General features: G+C 35.0%; 1 protein-coding gene across 3 annotated transcripts in view; it reads right to left on the reverse strand.

The window, feature by feature from the left end:
- DIAPH3 (diaphanous related formin 3) overlaps positions 1-19,604 on the reverse strand; it is a 202,356-nt gene that overhangs the window by 146,320 nt on the left and 36,432 nt on the right. For all 3 annotated transcript variants that reach the window (XM_074535503.1, XM_074535502.1, XM_074535501.1), the window contains 8 exons: positions 13,324-13,434; positions 12,766-12,884; positions 12,260-12,376; positions 10,948-11,066; positions 10,764-10,828; positions 10,000-10,104; positions 7,412-7,750; positions 6,314-6,428 (listed from right to left, as the gene is read on the reverse strand). In XM_074535503.1, coding sequence (XP_074391604.1) covers positions 6,314-6,428; positions 7,412-7,750; positions 10,000-10,104; positions 10,764-10,828; positions 10,948-11,066; positions 12,260-12,376; positions 12,766-12,884; positions 13,324-13,434 — 1,090 coding nt within the window. The remainder of the gene's footprint in view (positions 1-6,313; positions 6,429-7,411; positions 7,751-9,999; positions 10,105-10,763; positions 10,829-10,947; positions 11,067-12,259; positions 12,377-12,765; positions 12,885-13,323; positions 13,435-19,604) is intronic.

Genomic DNA, 19,604 nt, shown 5'->3' on the forward strand with positions numbered 1-19,604 from the left:
CACAAATCTTTTTGAATAATTGTGCTTTCAGGATAGTTAGTATAATCCTGAGAGGCAGCCAAACAAATGCATAGCAGGCTTTAATTACTTCTACTTGTACAGTTACATTAAAAGGCAACTCGGGTTACTCAGAGCTGTATTACAGCAGAAGTTACTAAACTGTATTGTTGGCAGTCTTACAGGTTTGTAATAATAAGATTCTACAAGAAGTACAGTTTGGAACTATCTCTGATAAATCCTCTGGAGGAGGAGGAAAATACAAGGTTATTGGGCTCCACCTAATCTTTCAGATGGATGATAGCATGTTCTCTTGCTTATGCAAGGTAGGCTGTGGTGTGTTAAACATGGCACTAAACTGATTTATATTGCTAATTTGATCTTCTTGGTAGCATTTACTCTCTTTTCTGATTTAAAAAATTTGAGACTTAATTGGCACTATAGCATCTTAGGTCTTGATTTTTCTTACAGAGTATACAGGGGGAAAAAAAATTATAACTATATTGACCTTTTCAAGTCAAGTGCCAACACAGATAGTACTCCCACAGAAGTGCTTTATTTCTGAATAATCAAGTCTGGCAGGAGCTCTGGTGTGATGGGATCAGACACTGCCATTTCCAATAAGATTAGGATGAAAATCTGTCCCAGTTGATAAAAAAAAAATAAGAGAGATCATGCAATCTTTCTCTCTCGAGTTTCCAAGATTAATTCCCTTTGATATCCACAAAAGAAAGAAGAGAACATTTCTAATTTTTTCATGCTATCTCCCATTAGCTGCAGTTATCTGCATATTGCTAAAAATAATGAAGGATTTACAAGTGATTTCTTGTATGTTTGATGTGCAATTACTAATCTTCATTTGGACTTTACCACTTTAAACATAAGAGTCTTTGGATCAAGCCAAATCAACATATTGGTAGGATATTTATAAATACAATCCATTAATTATAAAGCCCATATTTCATGAAACTACTAGCTTTCTTATATTTTGCATACATGAGTTTTCCAGCTTGTCATTTTGGATTGAAACGCTTCAAGATTTCTTTTTTGGTTAGAGGTCGCCTTCTTGTGTACTCTACACAACCTCCTAAGTCTTGGAACCACCTTGGCAAGCCACTTCAACCGCCCAAAGGATTCCTGTAAGGAATTTGCAGTTGGTTCTCTCGTTATCCTGAACACATATCTCACATTATGCCTAACTACTACAGTCTCACTACATTAATTGCACTTACTCACTGACTTCAGCAACTTACTGCTATGATCTTCTCCACACCAGAACTCTTCAAAGTAACTACATCAACACAGTGTTTGCATATTAAAATTTACCTTCTTGTAAAGGTAAGTATTCTAAGTCTTAAACATAGTAGTTTGAAGCCACTCCAAGCAACATGGCAGTCCTATCAATGATTTAAAAACAAGAACTTCAATAAGAGAGGTTCATAGAAAAGACATTATGCCAGCCTTACCACTTCTTATAATCCATTCTCCTCACTCAGCAAAAGAGAAAGTTCCCTCTTACAAATGTAACCCTTCCTATTTCTTTTGGACCATTTTTCCCTGAATTTTCCTAATGTTCTTTAAACCTACTGAACTTTTGAAGTTGTCTCCAAGTGGTACCACCAATTCCTTAGCTAGCTTAATCTACAAAAAATTAAATACACATTTCAAAATTAGCTGAAGGCTAATTAGGCTAATTAGCAAAGGCTTCCTTTGCAAGAAATTCAAGATTCACAATGAATATATGAAAAGCATCCTGTTTATATTTATCTAGATACATTAAATGAGTTTTCCCATTATCTTCACACTTTTACATTTTTAATGCTAACTTTTTTCTTGCAATACTATCTTGAACTTCCCTATCAAGACACATGCAGTTTTTTACCCCACAGCTTTAGGTGCTGGCAATTTTTCTGTATTACAACACAAAGTTTACTCAAATCTTGTATATAGTTAAACCTCCCACTTTTTAATCACAAAATATTCAGCTTCTCTAATCTTAACATTTTCTCATCATATACATGATGTGATCCAAGAGCTAATATTACGATAAATTATTACAGAAGGAATTTCCATTCCCAAGGCTTCGCACAGGAGATTTCTTTTACCCCACAAGATTTCCATCATTCTAGAGCACATGCTATCTTTTATGCAAATGTCACTCCCCTGTGTACATCTAATAATTCCAGCAAAGTTAGCAGTATGTTAGCTTTACAGACCAGTGATTATTCTTCCACAGGCTTCCAGTGTATTACAAAGCAGCTGACTTTCAATAATGAGCATTTGTGTTTGCTCATCTTATCTCTTAGGATTAAATAACATAAAAGCACATGTAAGCTCCAGCTCTGCTATTCAATATTTCACATATCAATTGACTTTAAGTCACACATTTAGTTAAATGTTCTCCAAAAATCATAGTAAGAGATTCCTTTAAAACCATTGTTGCCAAAAAGGGTTTACACAGAATTTCTTCATTGGTCTGAGATCATGAGGATAACCCTGGTGGCTAATTCTTAGTCTCTTGAGTTTTCATTTCTTTCTCTTTCATGTCTCTTCCAACCACTCTTCATACTAATCCTTCTTTTTCCCATTAAAATGTATCACATAACCAAAGACCACCCATGCAAACCATTCACATTCATCACCTTATTTTCAGAACTTGTCAATTATTTTTCTTTCCTCCCAGCCAGAGAATAGTCATGGAACTGTCAGAGGTACACAAAACCAACTCTACTCAGGTAACCAACTCACAACCAAAACCAACGACCAAAACAAACCCACAACAAGGGTAACCACAATGATAATCCAGTGGCATTTCACAGGTGATAGATTCACTGTATCAGTTAGGGACATCACCACAACAAGCACAAGAACAATGACCTCAAGTACACACTCAAGCACTGACACACATGGAGGCCTCTCGTTCAGGCTTTTATGACAAAGGAGTTGGTTTGCCATTATGCCCTTCACTAAATTCGAAATCAATGAAAAAAAATCTCATTTCACCTTCAGTAAGTTGCTACGAGAATACCATCAACAACTAGTGCTTTGATACTTCCCAGTGTTCATCTCAAGGTTTTATTGTTATAAAACAATTTGCTTTCACAAAATTATTCAACTTTCGAAAAGCGACAAAACCAGCTTTATAAAACACAAAAGAAAATACCCTATATTATCCATAGTCTGTATGGACTTTCCGCAACCACCATCAGCGAGCAGCACAGTGAAAACATTTCCTCCAGTAAAGTACCAAGACTGCTGCCAGCAACACGTCAAAGAAGTGGTTATTTGCCTCTACTCCCCTTCTCAGGGAGACACTTCCCCACTCTCAGAGAGAAGTATCTAGAGTATTTTGTATGGGTTTCTCCACTTGAAAAAAAGTATAGGTACTTTGGAATGAGTAGAGCAGAAAATCATCAATATGACTTGAGGGCTGAAACAAAAAGATGCAGACAGAAAAGTTGAAAAAGTCATCAGTCTTGAGAAGGATAATAAAGAACAAGGGAAAACCTACTGATGAAAAAAAAATAACCTGACAGAAGGCTGGAAATAAGAGGGAACCAGAATTCTTGGAGGTCCACAACAGCAAGAGGAAGTAGGCACAAGTTACAACAAAAGACATCCCAAAAGAGAGTATGAAAAAAAAATTCACCACAATGACAAACATGGGAATAGGCTATCCATCCCTACATCTCTATCTGGAAAAATACCTCAAACTCAGTTGGAGAAAGTCCTGAACGAGATAAACTAGACTGGTCCCTTCACGAAAAGTTGTTAGACTTTCAGATGACCTTCAGGGGTTTCTTCTGTGGTTCATTTCTCCGAAATATCCCTGGATACACTCAACAAAAGTTCCCAGAGTCTGAAGCTAGGCCCTCTTTTACTTCTTTATTCTTGCAACAGTATTTCTTTCATAGCTCCATAGCATCTTCAGTTTTTCAATTGCTTCAATGCCCCTTCAGAATCAACATATTTTATAACTCCTGTACAAACATCTGCTGAATCTTCAAATCTATTCTATACTGTTCTGTATTCTTTTTTCTAGTGAAAATTCTTCAGTGGATTATTTACATAGACATAAGACTTCCTTTTCTAGATCAATGCTGATATACTTTTGGCATATTAGCTGACAAAATGCACCAACTGAATATTTGAGTACCTCAATTTGATTTTACTTAATGATAATAAAGTTCACTTGAAGCATCATTGAACATTCTGATCCCCACTTCCTCTACCAGATACCTCTTCTTATGCAAAGATTTTAATGAAAAGAGTGCATAAGCAGACCCTTCAGCAGAGTGGAAACCAGCTCATTCTTTGCATGCCATCATTTGGCTACAGAATAATTTTCAATTTCTCTTCTTTCTGGTTATAGACACAAAGCTTTAGAAACAGTTAAGGACTGTTCCCAATTTGAGAGTAGTGAATAGCTTGCTGATTTTACTTCAAAGAGCCTGTTGTTAAATCTCCTCAAGATTGTGAAGAAGACTACATGTCTCTAATTTCTTTGGTAAGTTTTGTTATAATCAGTAAATTAAGTATAAGCTACAAAGAAGTATGCCCTCTCTCCGTGGTCATGAGAACAAAAGCAGTTGTTTTTCCGTCCTCTGTCCTGGAATTCATGCTGTCAACAAGGGACCTTGAGATCTGGTCCTGCCTACTAACACACTTAGGCTTTCACTTAAAGTGCTGTAAACCACTCACTTGAACAAAGATTAAATTTAGTTCCATGTTGCCCTTTAAATACCTACTTGCTGTTCTAAATAAAATCTTTAGTGTCTTCACTTCCTTTGAAAAATTAAGATGATGGCACACTTATATCACCCATGTGGGATGAGAGAGATTTCAAAACTTAAAACTAAAATTATTAAGCAGTAAGCCTCACTTGTAAAAAAGAAATAAATTTGCCACTGGGGACTACAGCCTTTAAATTGCTGCACACACACACGTTTCATATAAAAGTGTACTTCACTGACTTTCCAGCTGTAGATCCAGTAACTCTCTTCTATTGGGTTTTGTCAAAACAATGTATTCAGTCCATTCTGTTAAATATTGAGGGATGTTAATCTTGTTAACTCTAATGTTCTTGCTGTCTGTGGAGACTCACAATCCTCTTCTGAGGCATTAAAATGTTTGGCCTGAACATCATCTTGTCTCCCAAATTTCACTGTTTAATTACACACAGGAAATTATTTCCTCCAGTGGCTTTTAAAACTTTCAACCTATTAATTCAGGGAATATTCTTGGGAATTCTCCTAACATTCTAAAGGCACCATAATTAGCTTCTAGACTTACTTTAATAGATTCAAGCAAATATGTCTATGGCAAGGTTTTCTTGCCTTTTTATCTTTGTGCAACATTCTTAATATTATTAGGTATCAGCAGCAACAAGCTGTAATACTTAAATCAGAAACACTGCTAAGGCATAAAAATCACACTTTGACAAGAGTGGAATAAAGTTCTTGGTTATGGTAAAAAAATATTGGATTATACACACTAAAGCATACCCCTCAAAAAGGAGAAAATTGAGACTGCCATGTCATTTAATTAATAAAAAAATCAAAATAGAATTTTTAAAACAAAGTAAAAATACAAAGGCCCCTGTTTAATTTGCAAAGAAATCACAAGCCTTTGACTGCTCTAAAATACTGCATCTCTGATATCAAAAAAGGAGGTAGAAAAAAATGTGTCAGGAAGTAACAGGCATTTTATATATGAGACAGAATAACCTAAACTACTACTAAAACAACTTACTGCTACAGAAAGCAGAAAAGTTTTAAAGCCAGGAATACTTTCAAATATTCTGTTGCTTTACAATGCCTTAAAAGCTAAAGAAGCTAGGCAAATATCAAAGGAGATCTGTGCTCCTACAGGTTTATCAGGAAGTAAAAAATAATCACTGAAAGACTATCGTCCATCACAGATCCAACACACATCAATTATCATATCAATTCTGAGGGTAAACACATCACTTTCTGGGCTCCAGATTAGATTTCAGTAATTGAGGAAGGTATTCTGATAAAATATTATAATTTTTTTAATGTGATAAATAAAATCTGTATTACCCAGAAGAACTTCTTGGGTTTTTTTTCTGTAAGAGTTTCCTACAGGTCACACAATTATTGTCATGCTTACATAAAATAGTTCAATATTACTGCTTTAAGCAGTCTAGGATTTTCAGACATTTTTCTTCATACATCCCACTTAGAAATAAGAACATTATTATTATACTCTGAAGGTTTTTTCATATATTTATTTAAGTCCTAAGAATGTTAAAGGCATCTCCAAAAGCTGAAAATTAAATCCATCAGCTACTTACCCCTTTTTTGACAACAAAATGTAAGTTCCAATTTGCAAAGCATGTCAGCATTCTCATACTTGTCTTCCTCTGCCTTAACCCAAAAACAGGATTCTGTCATCTCCTGAGGTCTGATCTACAAGCAAGAGATAAAACAAAATTTTATTCATTATTTTGATACAAGGCAGAAACAGTGTTCTGTAAAGTCTAAAGCACATTGAACATTTAAGAGCTCTGTAAAACATGTTAATTTTTAGTACACAATTCATCTTTAGAGCTGTTAATATATTTCTCATTAAAAATAATAATATTTAAAATAAGTGAGTTTGGAAAAAAACTGATTGTAACAATGCAGACAACACACTCTGTTATCCAAGATCTACAAGGTGAAAATTAGCTTTGGTCTAGAGTTAAAACTTGGGCAAACTTCAAATAATCTCTGAAGACAATCGGTTTAACTAGATACGAAGTACCTAACTATTCAGAATTTAGCTTTGATTACTTCATTAATTGTGCAAATCTCTTTACTGACTTATTTTTGGTCTAAATATAGTTTCCAAACTCAGTAGCAGACTGGTATACTTAATCTTGTCACAATGGAGAAGGAGAAAAAAACAAAACCAAAACCAACCAAACTCCAAATTCAGTCTGTATTTTGTCAGTCATTAAATTTGCGGAAGTACATTGAAGTACTACAGACAAATGGAGAGACCTGCACTCCCTGTTTCCAGCCCAGGCTAGATCGATTCAAGACACTTGTTTGGAAACTGTATAGCTATGAGTAAAGTTCAGTGACTGATCCAACATAAGGAGTCTGCTGAAAAACAAGGCGTAATAGGAAGCATAAGAAGCATCCTGCTATCAAGGTTGTTTTATTTTAGACCAGAACTGACTTTTCCAGGCATCTCATAAAGTCAACAGATTCTTGCCCAGATGATTCATGGGTTAATGAAACACAGTTTTCAAAACACAATGAAAAACTAAAGACAGAAAGTATTCATATCTTACATAATTTTAACTAATGTATAAATTGCTTGTCTAGTCTTACTTTTGACAATCTATTTTCCCCAAGTTCAATGTCAGATTTTACATCAAGTATTTGTCATTAATCAACACTACCTTAGACCAGTTGAGTCTTTTCATGGTAACCTCAGGTTTGAATTCTTTTTTAGGCTTCATTCCAAATGGCAAAGCACACGAAGGCGGGGACCACTGTATTCCAGGCAGGCCTGGCAGAGGTGGCGGTGGAGGAGCACCAGCAAAACCCAGAGGAGCTCCCAAGCTATTCAGAAGTGGTGGAGGAGGCGGGGGAGGCGGTGGTGGTGGAATTGCTCCATTAGAAGGCAGCGGTGGTGGAGGAGGAGGGGGTGGAAATGGATGTGGTCCTGCACCTTTCCGTGGAACAACAGATGCATCTCCATGAGTTGATGGCAGAAAACCAGGTGGCAGAGAGCCATACTGATAAGGAAAATAGTCTTATTCAGTTTCACTGTTTTGTCAACAAAATGCTCCAACAATCATAGTTTATAGATTGAATACAGAAAGCCAGTTGAAAGTCAATGCCATTTGTCTTGTATAGAACAGTCAAACAAGAATGGTAACATTCTTAATCAAAATCATGAAATCAAAAGGCCAATGTGGTTTTGATTTCATGATTGGATGTGTCAATATTTTGAAGCGGACATTCAGACCTGGGGGGTGCACACCAAAAATGACAAACTGAAATGGTGTTTCCGACCTTTTGCATTTCACTGACCATGAGCTAAAAAGGCCATGATAGATATCCTGAGATCTTACCTAGATTACCATGGTTTACCTCAAATTAAAAAAAAAGTAACATCCTAGTCTCTGTTGTTTTCATCCTACAGATGACAGAGAAACATTCCAAGTACATAACAGTAAAATCTGAAGAGATAAATAATCCTACTGAAAAACAGGTATCTTCCAATTTAGGACCATTCTCATTCTACAAAATTGAAAACATGAAGCAATAATGAAAAAATATCCATCCAAAAATTAGTGTTCCTTACACACTAGCTTCTTATTCCATATAGAAACGACATCTATAATGTATCAAAATAGGATTAGAACTTCAGCAAGTCTAATAAAATTACTACTACTATTTGAAAAACTCTATCATAGGCCCGTAAACATAAATGAGAAAGCATCTGACAAAAATAAAAGAATAAGAAATATTTATCTACCGGTGATAGCACTAATTACCTCCTCAACTAACTATGAGCTGAAAATGATTATTTTAGAAAATTAAAGGAAATAAAATATGCAAAAGATTTCAAATTTCTAAAAGGAAATAGCTAAATATCAATGAATACATATAAATGGTAGCACAATAGCATGATAATGTTTTGAATTTCTGAGCATAAGCATTGTTTACACTGACAAATAGACACTGAACAGTTGGGCTCCAGAAATGAAAGAAATACATCAACACATACCAGTTGCAAGAAGAGAGTAAAGGAATGAGACCGGAGAAAAAAATAGTATTAGAGGTAGAAGTCAACATGCTAAGTAGCAATTGATGCCATACAGAAGCCAAAGATTAAAAGTACTAAGTTGCAGTAATCAACTACATGACATTTACAAAACTTTTCATGTATCCTATTAACAACAGTGGGATAATTCATGGTATGATAATTAGTTAGCAGAATCATATGTTATGCTCTGTCTGCATATAAAAATATTTATATTTCATGCAGGGAATAACAGAAAAAGTAAAAAATGGAGGAAACCAATTTCACTTACAAAAAGTATTTAAGTATGACTTCAAGATACACACAGAAAAGTACTTTCTTAATGAATGATGTACCACTCCTACTATATTTAGTTTTTTAGGCTGCAACAATTTCTTGCTTTTGTTAAATGTTTGACTTTGACATTAACAATTAATTTTGACCAGAAACATGAATGAGAATGACATTTCTAAATAGACCAAAGGAGAGCTAAATTAATTTTTCTCACTAAGAAAATTAAAGAAGCCAATAAATTTTTCTTAAAAATCCTCAGAAGTATTAAAATAAACCCCTAGAAACATGTTTTTCTGATGTTTTCTTCTTCAGGCATTTTTAGACTGTTCTTGCTACTCCCAGGCACAGGAAATATCATTTGGTCACACAGTCTTCTTACATAGATTTAAGAGTTGAAGCACTTACAAGTAACTCAAGTATTACTCTCAAAAAATCTGCACTATTCCTCTCCATCATATATTTATGCTTGAAAATTGAAAAATTATCAGGAAATGTTCTTATCCAGCCACAGGTTATTTCTTTCACTGCTGGATATCCATGGTAAGGCCTCAGTATAGCAAACTGCATAATAAGCAATTTCCTGTGCAGGGATAAAGATTACAATGATGAATGCTAATCTAAAAGCATAAGACTTATTACCCTATGTGCTTAATTACTTTGGAAATGTATGACTCTGAAAGCAAAACCCAAATGAAACCTAAGAAACTAGTTTAATTAACTGAGCTCAGGCATAAAAAGGATCATCTGGGAACTCACAGTTAATTATTGTCACATTACAATTATTTATATAAAACAGAAATAAAGGAAACTAACATTCAATAATAATTGATAACAAAGATTCTTTGAAAAACCTCTCAACCATACTATCAAAATCTGAAGAAGATGCAAAAGGAGTCCCTTTCAAAAAGAGTATTTCATACATTCACTTATACTGTCTTTTACCTGTGATTTAAAAGCTTGTAATTCTTTTTCAAGTTCATTGATTCTTTCCTCTTTTTTTTGAAGCAGGGCCTGAGTCTCCTGATGAACTACAAAATCTTTTTCAAACTAAGAAAAGAGAAGTAAAAAGAAAATTGTTGGTACCAGTCAGTTCTGCATAGTTTCTTTAAATTCCACCTTTTCCTTTTGTGCTTTTTACAACATACATGATAACAATACCAAGGACACATGTCTGCTATTCCAACTTCCATGTGTCTGCTGAGTGGAAGAATCATCTGAATCGCCACAACAGGTCTCCACTATACAAAATGGCATAACATATACTTAACGTATATTAAGTATATAACGTATATACTTAACGTATGTCAACGTATATTAATGTAATATACTTAATGTATATTACATTACACAGAGGAGCTTGAAAGCCATGGATGTACACTAATACAGTCTGTAGATATGAAGGAGTCTCTTTTTATTCCCCCACTGTTTATTTTGTTAGGGAAACTGATAACTGCTGAAATAAAGCTGCTTTTTGAAGAGTTGTACATGAAAACTTAAATAGTAGAAAGATTCTCAGTTAAGGTTAACTACTTCATACCTCTCTGCTTCCTAATCTACAAGAACATCTCAATTTCCACTTTAACACAGAACTAATAGTAAGTAAAAGTTAAGACTATTCCATGGTTCAGTTATGCCATTCATTATTCTATTAAGTAATTCCATGTCCATCCTTTGATCACATGATGATGCGATGAAGAATGACTTACTTTTCTGGAAAGTTCAGAAGCCCTCTCTTCACATTCTTCTAATCTTGCTCTATCTACACAAACATCTGGAAAAAAACCAACAAGCACACTTACACATATGTAGGGAACACAAGATTCTTAGTCAGCTATTCAGTTTCATATAAGGAAGTATGATGCTGTAATCATTTCCAAGCATGGTACTTACCTAGTAAGTGGCTGAAATTGATATCTAATCTCTTACGATACGTGAAATCTGGGTCTGTTCCACTTCGATGTAACACTATCTGTGATACACACTCTTCAATTAGTTTGAAATACTGTGGACTAAAGAGAAAAATTAGCTATTTTACAGATATTTATTAATCAATCTATATTTAAAATCTTGTCTGTGAACAAAGTCAAAAGCTTCGGGCTGATTTTTTTCCACAGAAAGGTAAAAGTTTCAAAGGAAAGTTACATATGACAGTTTATTACACAAAAGGAGTTCACAAAAAGCCTGAAAAAACAGTGGTCCTAAAGAAAAATAATTCTTGTATTATAAAATCTACATCTCCCTCCCTGCAGAAATATAGGAAGGAAAGATCTCCTGCTTCCTCTCAGTAAAGAAAACACTCTTCCTTCAGCTTGATTCCACTAGTTTTGAGACTTTTCTAAGTAGAAGTGCATTGCAGCCCTGCTTCAGTACAAGGAATGAAAAACACCTTGTTCTAAAATGCCAGGGGGTATGACAGCTGGATCACTTGCCCAGAACATGCAAGCTGTGAGTTTAAACCTTTTCAGGTGGAAGAGGTCTAGCACAGATGTACCATAGCAGGTAAGCACCCTTAACCTTTAAACATACATCTGTGCTAGACCTTGCCTGAAATGCAAGGTTATGCAGAATGCTGTGCAGAAAACAGATGGCCCCTGTTCAGTTCACACCTCATTCCTCCAGTGTTTCCTCAAAGACAACACAAGAGTTTTGGAAGGAAAGTATTTTTCAGCTTGAAGCACTAAAGTTTCATTAACTGTTTCCCCTTAATTTAGCTGGTGAACTTTCCAGGAGACACAAACATGTCTACACTGACCTATAATATATACTGAAAATACTCAATTCCAACCCAAAAGTTAATCTTAATTAGGCATATATTCAGATTTCTGTAAATAGTGCATTTCTTTGCATACTCGGTTTTTTCCTTTGACTCAAATACATCACAAAATTATAATGCTACTACCATGATTTATAACTGATTAAGATATCTCTCCTGATCACTTATACTTGCAATCAAAAAGGCCCAGCTCTTAACAAAAATAGTTTTCTATGTTCATAAAATAAAATTATACGCTAAGCAGAAGAGATAAAAACATATAGATGGAATTATTGATTCCAAGTGGATTCTTTTGAACATGAGCTCACAAATTACAATCCGCACAGAAAGACTAAAACCTATCATTGGATTTATGGAAGAAATATTCTATTAATGACTGCATAATAAAAAAAAATCCATAATTAACATTTAAAACAGCATTAAACATACCGGATAAAATAATCATTTCTTATCAGCAAAAGATGTTGGAGAATAGAAAGAAAATATCCTTCAGCACTAGTGTCCTTAACTGTATTCCACACCATGTTGTAAACATCATTTACTTCAGTGAAAGTGTTAAGGAGAATAATAACAAAGAATCAAAACATTTTGGTCAATGTTTACTGATAACCTCTTTAAACAGAAGTCCCTTGTTACTTGGGAGAATTGGCTGACCTATAACCTGCTTTCAGGTAGTCACTGAGAGCTACAAGGCCCCCCTGAGCATCCTTCTCCAGAATAACCCCAGCTCTCTCAGCTGCTCCTCACAGGACTTGTGCTCCAGAGCCCTCTCTGGACACGCTCCAGCCCCTCCACGTCCTTCTTGTGCGTGAGGGGCCCAAAACTGAGCACCAAATTCAAGGTGCAGCCTCACCAGTGCCTAATACAGGGGAATGATCAGTGTCCTGCTCCTGCTGGCCACACAAGCAAAGATCATATCACCCTCAAAAGGATATTCTAGTTCAGATCTAATATCTTCTAAACGATGAGAGAATTCAATCATGTCTTCTTCTTTATGCTCATTGAACACTTTCAGCTGAATATCTAGTGCTTCATTCTTTATATATCGTAGTTGCTGCAATGAAGAAACAGCACAAAGACTTGCAAAATTAGTATTTCCATATGGAAATAAATGTATCTTTTAATAAATTCCATATGTTTATAATAGTTAAAAGTTCAAAATTACAACAACACATGAGTTAAGTTAAATATTCAAAAGGTAAATGAACCTTCAGGCTGGCTTAAAAGTTTTGAACAACAGAGTATCACATGTTCTTAAGCAAAGTCATAAAATGTTGAGGAATCAGAATAAAATCAGAATAAAACTCAGAAAGCACATTTCACCTTTTAATTTTTATTTTAAGGCTGATTCTCATCCCTTACTGTTCTTTCCCAAACTTAATAAAATGCCTTTGAAGATAATTTATTAGAACTTGTTCTCCCATTCCCGCTCTTAGGCTCAAATAATTAAAAAATTTAAACAGTAATGCAAAGAGAGAAAACAAGATGCTTACTGGCAATAACTCTTTCAATCCACTGCGCATAAATTCATTTCTGATGTGAAGCCTAAAATCCAAGTCGTCAGGAGATGTAACAAGAGCATTGATGAGCTGCATGCAAGCTACCTGCAATAGAGTAAATAATAATCTTATTTCTAATATTTCAATATGCATCACAATGAAGAAGATAAAACAAACTAATAACTAGACATTACATAATTTCTAATTATGAAACTACTGTAATCTTCTAAATAAGATACTTAAATTCCTCATCAGCCACATGAGCTATAAATATCAAATTCTAGTTCACAAATTTCCATTACAATTAAATATTTTTCCACTCCATTGAATTTTGTAATTTTATACAAATATAAGTTCCTTTAGCCAATGAACTTCAGCAGATAAAGCATAATAATGGACATATAAAAATCATTGCAAATATACATTTATCTATACATATATATAAGAAGTTAGTAAAAAAATGCAGTCTGTGTATAGTGAAACATATCTTTTCTTTAAAATGCTGAGTAAATTAAACTGAGCCTGAAAAACAGAATGGGGTTTTTTCCCCGCTTGTTTTTTGAAATAGTCATTCTTTAAACATACTGAGTATTACAGAATACTTAATGGGAATCACTCCTTCAGCTCAAAAGAAAGAATCAGGCCAACTACTGAGCAGACCCTCTTCTGAAAAATTAAGAGACTCATCTTGAAAACCCACAGCCAGGAGCAGCAGGAATTCACTGTCTGGATTCACAAGCCTTTAGAATGATGGCAACTTACTGTTTATTTCTAATACAGATTAAAAGAGACATTATTTCCCTTTTTTACCCTCCTTATTGTTTGCACGTTTTGCTTCAATTTACAAAAAATATGTTATTCAAGTAATTCCAGCATTGTAGGGGCTTTTTAAAAGCATCAGACCATTATAATTCTATTTGGACCTCACATACTATGTCAACAATTAAAGCAATCTGGTTCAAATACTTTGCTGTAAAGCCTTTTATAGTTTAAAAAATGATGATGCATTATGCCATAGGCAAAAGGTGATACCAGAAAGATGCTATCCCAGTCATCTCCAAAGCACGCATAATTCCAAGTACTGAATTTACATATGGCCACAAGAACAACTACGTACAAAGATGTACAAGCTACTTTGAAACAGACTGTGAGAAACAATAAGATCCATTAGGTTTCCAAAAGGAACATGCTAAGATTACATAATAGCACAGACCACAACCATTATCTCACTTTTACCCTACTGCAAAGTATGCAAGCATGAGAGTAGCTTTATATATCATTTCAGCTGAACTGTTATGGAGGTGAATGGCAATTAGAATAATTTAGGCCTGTTTGACTGCAGTGTTAGTCTATGTAGATGAATTTACTGGCTAACACTCTAGAAGAGAACAGCTTAGTTATGGGAACAGAGATGTAACAAATGTAAATAATCTGTTAATGTGAGAGCAATGAACCTGCTGATAAAATCAAGCAGACTGTGAGCTACAACAGGTTTTTAGAGACCAAGGGTTAGAATGACCCAATTAAGTATGAGGTATTCTTCACCCAAACCTGTAAATGACGGTATTTGGAGTCACTTGAAAAGAGAATCTCGAGGACCCCACAACTCTGCATTAGGAGCTGGGAGTTCTTCTTACTTGAAGAAAGAGCTGAAATTAACTTCTGTTCCCTCAGAACTTTTATGAAATTCAGTACATGCAAATATCTATATTTGCATAATAGAAAAGTATTGGTTTTATTTTATTGACATAAATAAAGAAAATCACACTAAATTAAAGATATAAAATTATAGAATGTCCTGAGTGGCAAGGGATTCAAAAGGATTCTCAAGTCCAACTCCCAATCCTGCACAGGGAAGTCCTGAGAACCACACCTTGTGCCTCACAGCATTGTCCAAATCCTTCTTGAACTCCAACAGGCTTAGTGCTGTGACCACTTCCATGGGGAGCTGCTCCAGTGCCCAATCACCCTCTGGGTGAAAAACTGGTACCCAATCCTAACATCTAACTTAAATATCCCCTGACACAGCTTCAGGCTGAAAGAACCCTTGGGTCCTGTCGCAGGTCACCACAGAGAAGAGATCAGTGCCTGCCCGCCTCTACCCCTCACAAGGAAGGTGCAGATTGCAATGAGGTCTCCCCTCAGTTTCCTCTTCTCCTGGCTAAACAAACCAAGTGACCTCAATTGCTCCTCATACAGCTTCCCCTCAAGGACCTTCACCATCCTCAATGCCCTCCTTCGGACACATTCTAACAGTCTTATGTCCTTCTTATATTGTGGGACCCAAAACTGCATACAGGACTCAAAAGGATTATTTAAACCAACTGCAAAAGTGTTAAGATAGATTTCTGTAACTTACTCGAGTGTTAGACAATAATCAATTTACAACACCTAAACAAAATAATTCAACACCAGTGGAGGGGAGGAGGAATCAAAACTAACCAATCAAACATGAAAATGTAATAAAAGAGTCAGAGAACTTTGAAGGACAATTTGCAAAAGCATCTATGACTAACACATCTAATTCCTCAAAGATAGCAAAAGAAGGAAGACAACAGAATCTGTAGTCAGTAAAAGACCATGGTGTAAAGAAGTGCCCAAAGAAAACAAAGCAACACAAATAGCAACACTTTGTCATTCTGGCATGTGAAAGGAAATCACAAAATAGAACAGAGACAAAACAGTTCCTAAGTGGCAGAAGAACTCAGATAACCAAGCCAACATGAGAAGTAACAAAAGAGCATTCACCCTTCAAACATTCAAAGCTTGAAAAAAAAATGAGGACAAAATAATCCAAGTTTATACTGAAATGTATCTTGACACTGAAGAAAATAAAGATGGCGAAATTGTATTGACATTTAAAAGGCCACTTTCAGAAAGATCTGGACAACTACAGATTGGCAAGTTTGACTTCTTCTACCGTAGAAATATATTATTTATAGTTGAGAAGAAAATTAATGAGTAATACAAAAAATGTAATATCAATAAAGAGACAGTATAAATAAATGGCTTTGCAAAGAAATGTCCTATTTCACGAATCAATCAGAGCTGTTTGAAAGGCCCAAGGAACAGGCAAGAATGTTCCAATTGAAGTCTGGACTTTAAAAATTTAAACAAGTTTGACAAATATCAAAACAAATCAGAAAAATGTAGAAAACAGCATGCTAAGTAGATAATATCAAAAATTCTACTAGTAATAAGTAATATTGAATTTGATGTTTAAAAGTCTGTTTTTAAAAAAGTTTATATGGCTCAAAAATTATGCCATATTAAATTCTGTTCAAGTAATGTTTCCTAATGTTTTCCCCCCTGCCTCACTGTAAGTCTGCCTTTGTATGTTTTTGTTAGCAAAGTGTTTAACAGACTTGGCAAGACAATGAAAGCCTGCTCCTGTCCCTTCTCCATATTCTTTACAGTGAGGCCAATTAGATCATCACCTGATGAGGAAAAGTAAATAACCTCACGCATCAAAGAAGAGTATACTTACAGTGTGTTTTCTTTCCAAAAAGTATAGGCATCCCATTAGTAGCACTCAGCTATAAAAGAGCTCAGGTAAATAGGAATATAGCTAACAATACCGCAACACAGACTGTTTTGCCTTATAGCAAGTATGTTTCCTGTAGAAAGATCTTCCTGATTTGGGGCTTCTTTGAAGTTATAAATAAGAAAAAACCCTTGGTTATTCTTCTCTTCTTATAAAGCTGCTAAATAGATAACAATTTGAGCCTTTAACTCTCACAGTGGATTTTTCATCTTTGTAGTGCCTGTCAGAACAATTCTTATGATACTTCTCCTCCCTGAAATGTGTTATTGCCCTCATTTTATACAATTTGCTTCTGTATCTATGTCTACAGCATTTTAGAAACTTAGGGGGAAATAGGACTTGGTTAACTTATCAATTATTTTCTTCAAATTCAAACAAAACCTCTGTATTACTCTTCAAGCCTGTTTCTGCACAAGTACTTTTTCCTGAGAGTTACTCTAATGTTTGTTACTGCCAAAGCATCACTCTACACTAGGTAAGAAAGAAGGGTGCTAACCCCAGCAAAGGTAACTACAACAACCAAAAGATAAATACAAATAATATAATTCTCTTACATCCAAACGCTACAATATCCAAAATTTTGAAACCAGCTAAGGTGCCCAGTCCACTTTTCAAAAGTAGACTGAAAAAAATCTTCCAGGAATTGTCTCGATAGCAACCAACAGAGATGAAAGGTTCTGCTGCACAACCAAGAGCTTTGAACAAAGAAAAAGTTCCTCATATTGAATACTTGTCTGTACTTCTCTACAGTCTTGTTCAGGACACATGGCCTTGTAGCCCACTTATTTTTGCTAGTAACAGGCTATAGGTTTTGTATTAAGCTAACACTACACGCTTCCAGACCTCTCAGGCTTCACCGAGACTTGGCTTGCCTGTCTGGAGCTCAGTTTTGGCTTATTTAGTTGCAACAGGATTTGTTGAGTAACAGAATCACTATCACCCCACTAGGTGTACATTTTTCTCAGCCTTGGACAAGTCTCTGGAGTAAAGTTTACAGTTACATACATTTCTGTAATTAGTGGATAGAATATGACCACAAATGAAATGCAGCATAGAAATGTATAGGCATGGCATGGGGTGGAGAAGTGTTAGCACTACTGAGAGCAATTTTATTAGAACACTTAGACATCGCTTAGACTAATAATTAAGTCCTTGGCTTTGAATACCAGGTGTATTTTTTAGGCCCACAAACTGCACAAGTTACAATGTCACAACAGAAGAATTTGGACGTCACAAGTGGTTTAAAATGCAAGCAATCAAACTGGTTAAATTTACTGCAATAAACCCTTAAAGAATATACTGTCTTATTATCTGAGTATGGGCTTTCTTTTTAAAGCTTTTTGTATTTGTTTTGGTATGGGTCCACTTTATGAGTATTTGTCCTCCCCTTCAACAGCCAAGATGAAAATTTTTACTTCCTCTAATTTTGATCTTATTTAGTTGAAACAAGTTATATCATCTCCAATTCATCTCTCTGGAGTACAAAATCTTTCATTCAATTGCATTTTCTGGATTCAATTAGTTGTGCCATTCAAAACCAGTAATTCAGTGCACTGACAGCTGCCACCAACACCTGCTCTCCTGTTAACATCAGGGAAGCATTTCAATGATTGTACACTTCACTACCACAGAGTCAGTACCAAAGTACAGTACTACAAGGTTACATTTACATTTCAACTCCATGTTGTTTGATTATATACAATTTGGAATCTTTGTCATTGTTATGACAGCAGTTTAAAACACAGTATGTTTCCCTGCAAAACACTATGTGAATGGACTGTTAAGCAAGGAAACAGCATTTATCACAGATGATTAAAACTATCAGTGAGGAGTCAATCAGAGACTGAAAAAGTACTACTATGAAAATCCTGATCAAGAGCAAACTATAGCTTTATCTTTGAGATAGTAGGGAAATTTCAATGAAAGGATATCTACAGATGTAATTGTACCAAAAAAGTATTATTTCGTTTAAATTTGCCAAATCAACACAATACACATGCACATGTGTTACTCAAACAGAGCCATGATACAATGATGAAAAGCAATAAATTAATCAGTAAGATGTACTGCTATTCTAGTATTTCTAGTCAAATTCGATCAAGTGGGAATTAAATTGCAGCTCAGAACAAGAATATACTTTAGCCTTCCTGGAACAAACAAGACAAAGATCCATTGGATAATATTAGCTAACTATTTATTTGTGTAGGAATACAGAGTAATAGTGAAAGTCCCAAACATAAGCCTACAAAAACCAGAATGAGAAAAAGTTACACAAGAGGAAAGAAAAACAAGTCTAAGCAAGACACAATGCTTACGCATCTAGATTTCAGTAAATTAGATCACAAATTCTTTTTTCTAAGTTTAAAAACTTTTTAAAGGACTAATGATAAAGGCAATAGCAGGAACCTGATAGTAGATCACAAACATTTAAATCATATTCCAAGTGAAACTAATTCAATACCTAGGGGTTAGCATAAACTACTTAAATCACACAAGACCACAATAATTTGAAATTATTTTCTGCAGTCTTAACATTTAGGCAAGGTAAGCTTTGTTCTGATTGACCCTATTACAGAAGCAGTTATGGGAAGGACCTCATTAGCACAGAGCAACCAAGAATCATCAAGTTATTCAGCAAACCAAAATGTCACAGCCATCTCACATTCTTATAGTAGTAAATGATAAAGCTAAAATGGTATTCCCTGACAATTGAAAACACTGGGAGGTTAAG

This window comes from Zonotrichia albicollis, chromosome 2, assembly GCF_047830755.1.
Source record: "Zonotrichia albicollis isolate bZonAlb1 chromosome 2, bZonAlb1.hap1, whole genome shotgun sequence".
Classification (NCBI taxonomy): domain Eukaryota; kingdom Metazoa; phylum Chordata; class Aves; order Passeriformes; family Passerellidae; genus Zonotrichia; species Zonotrichia albicollis.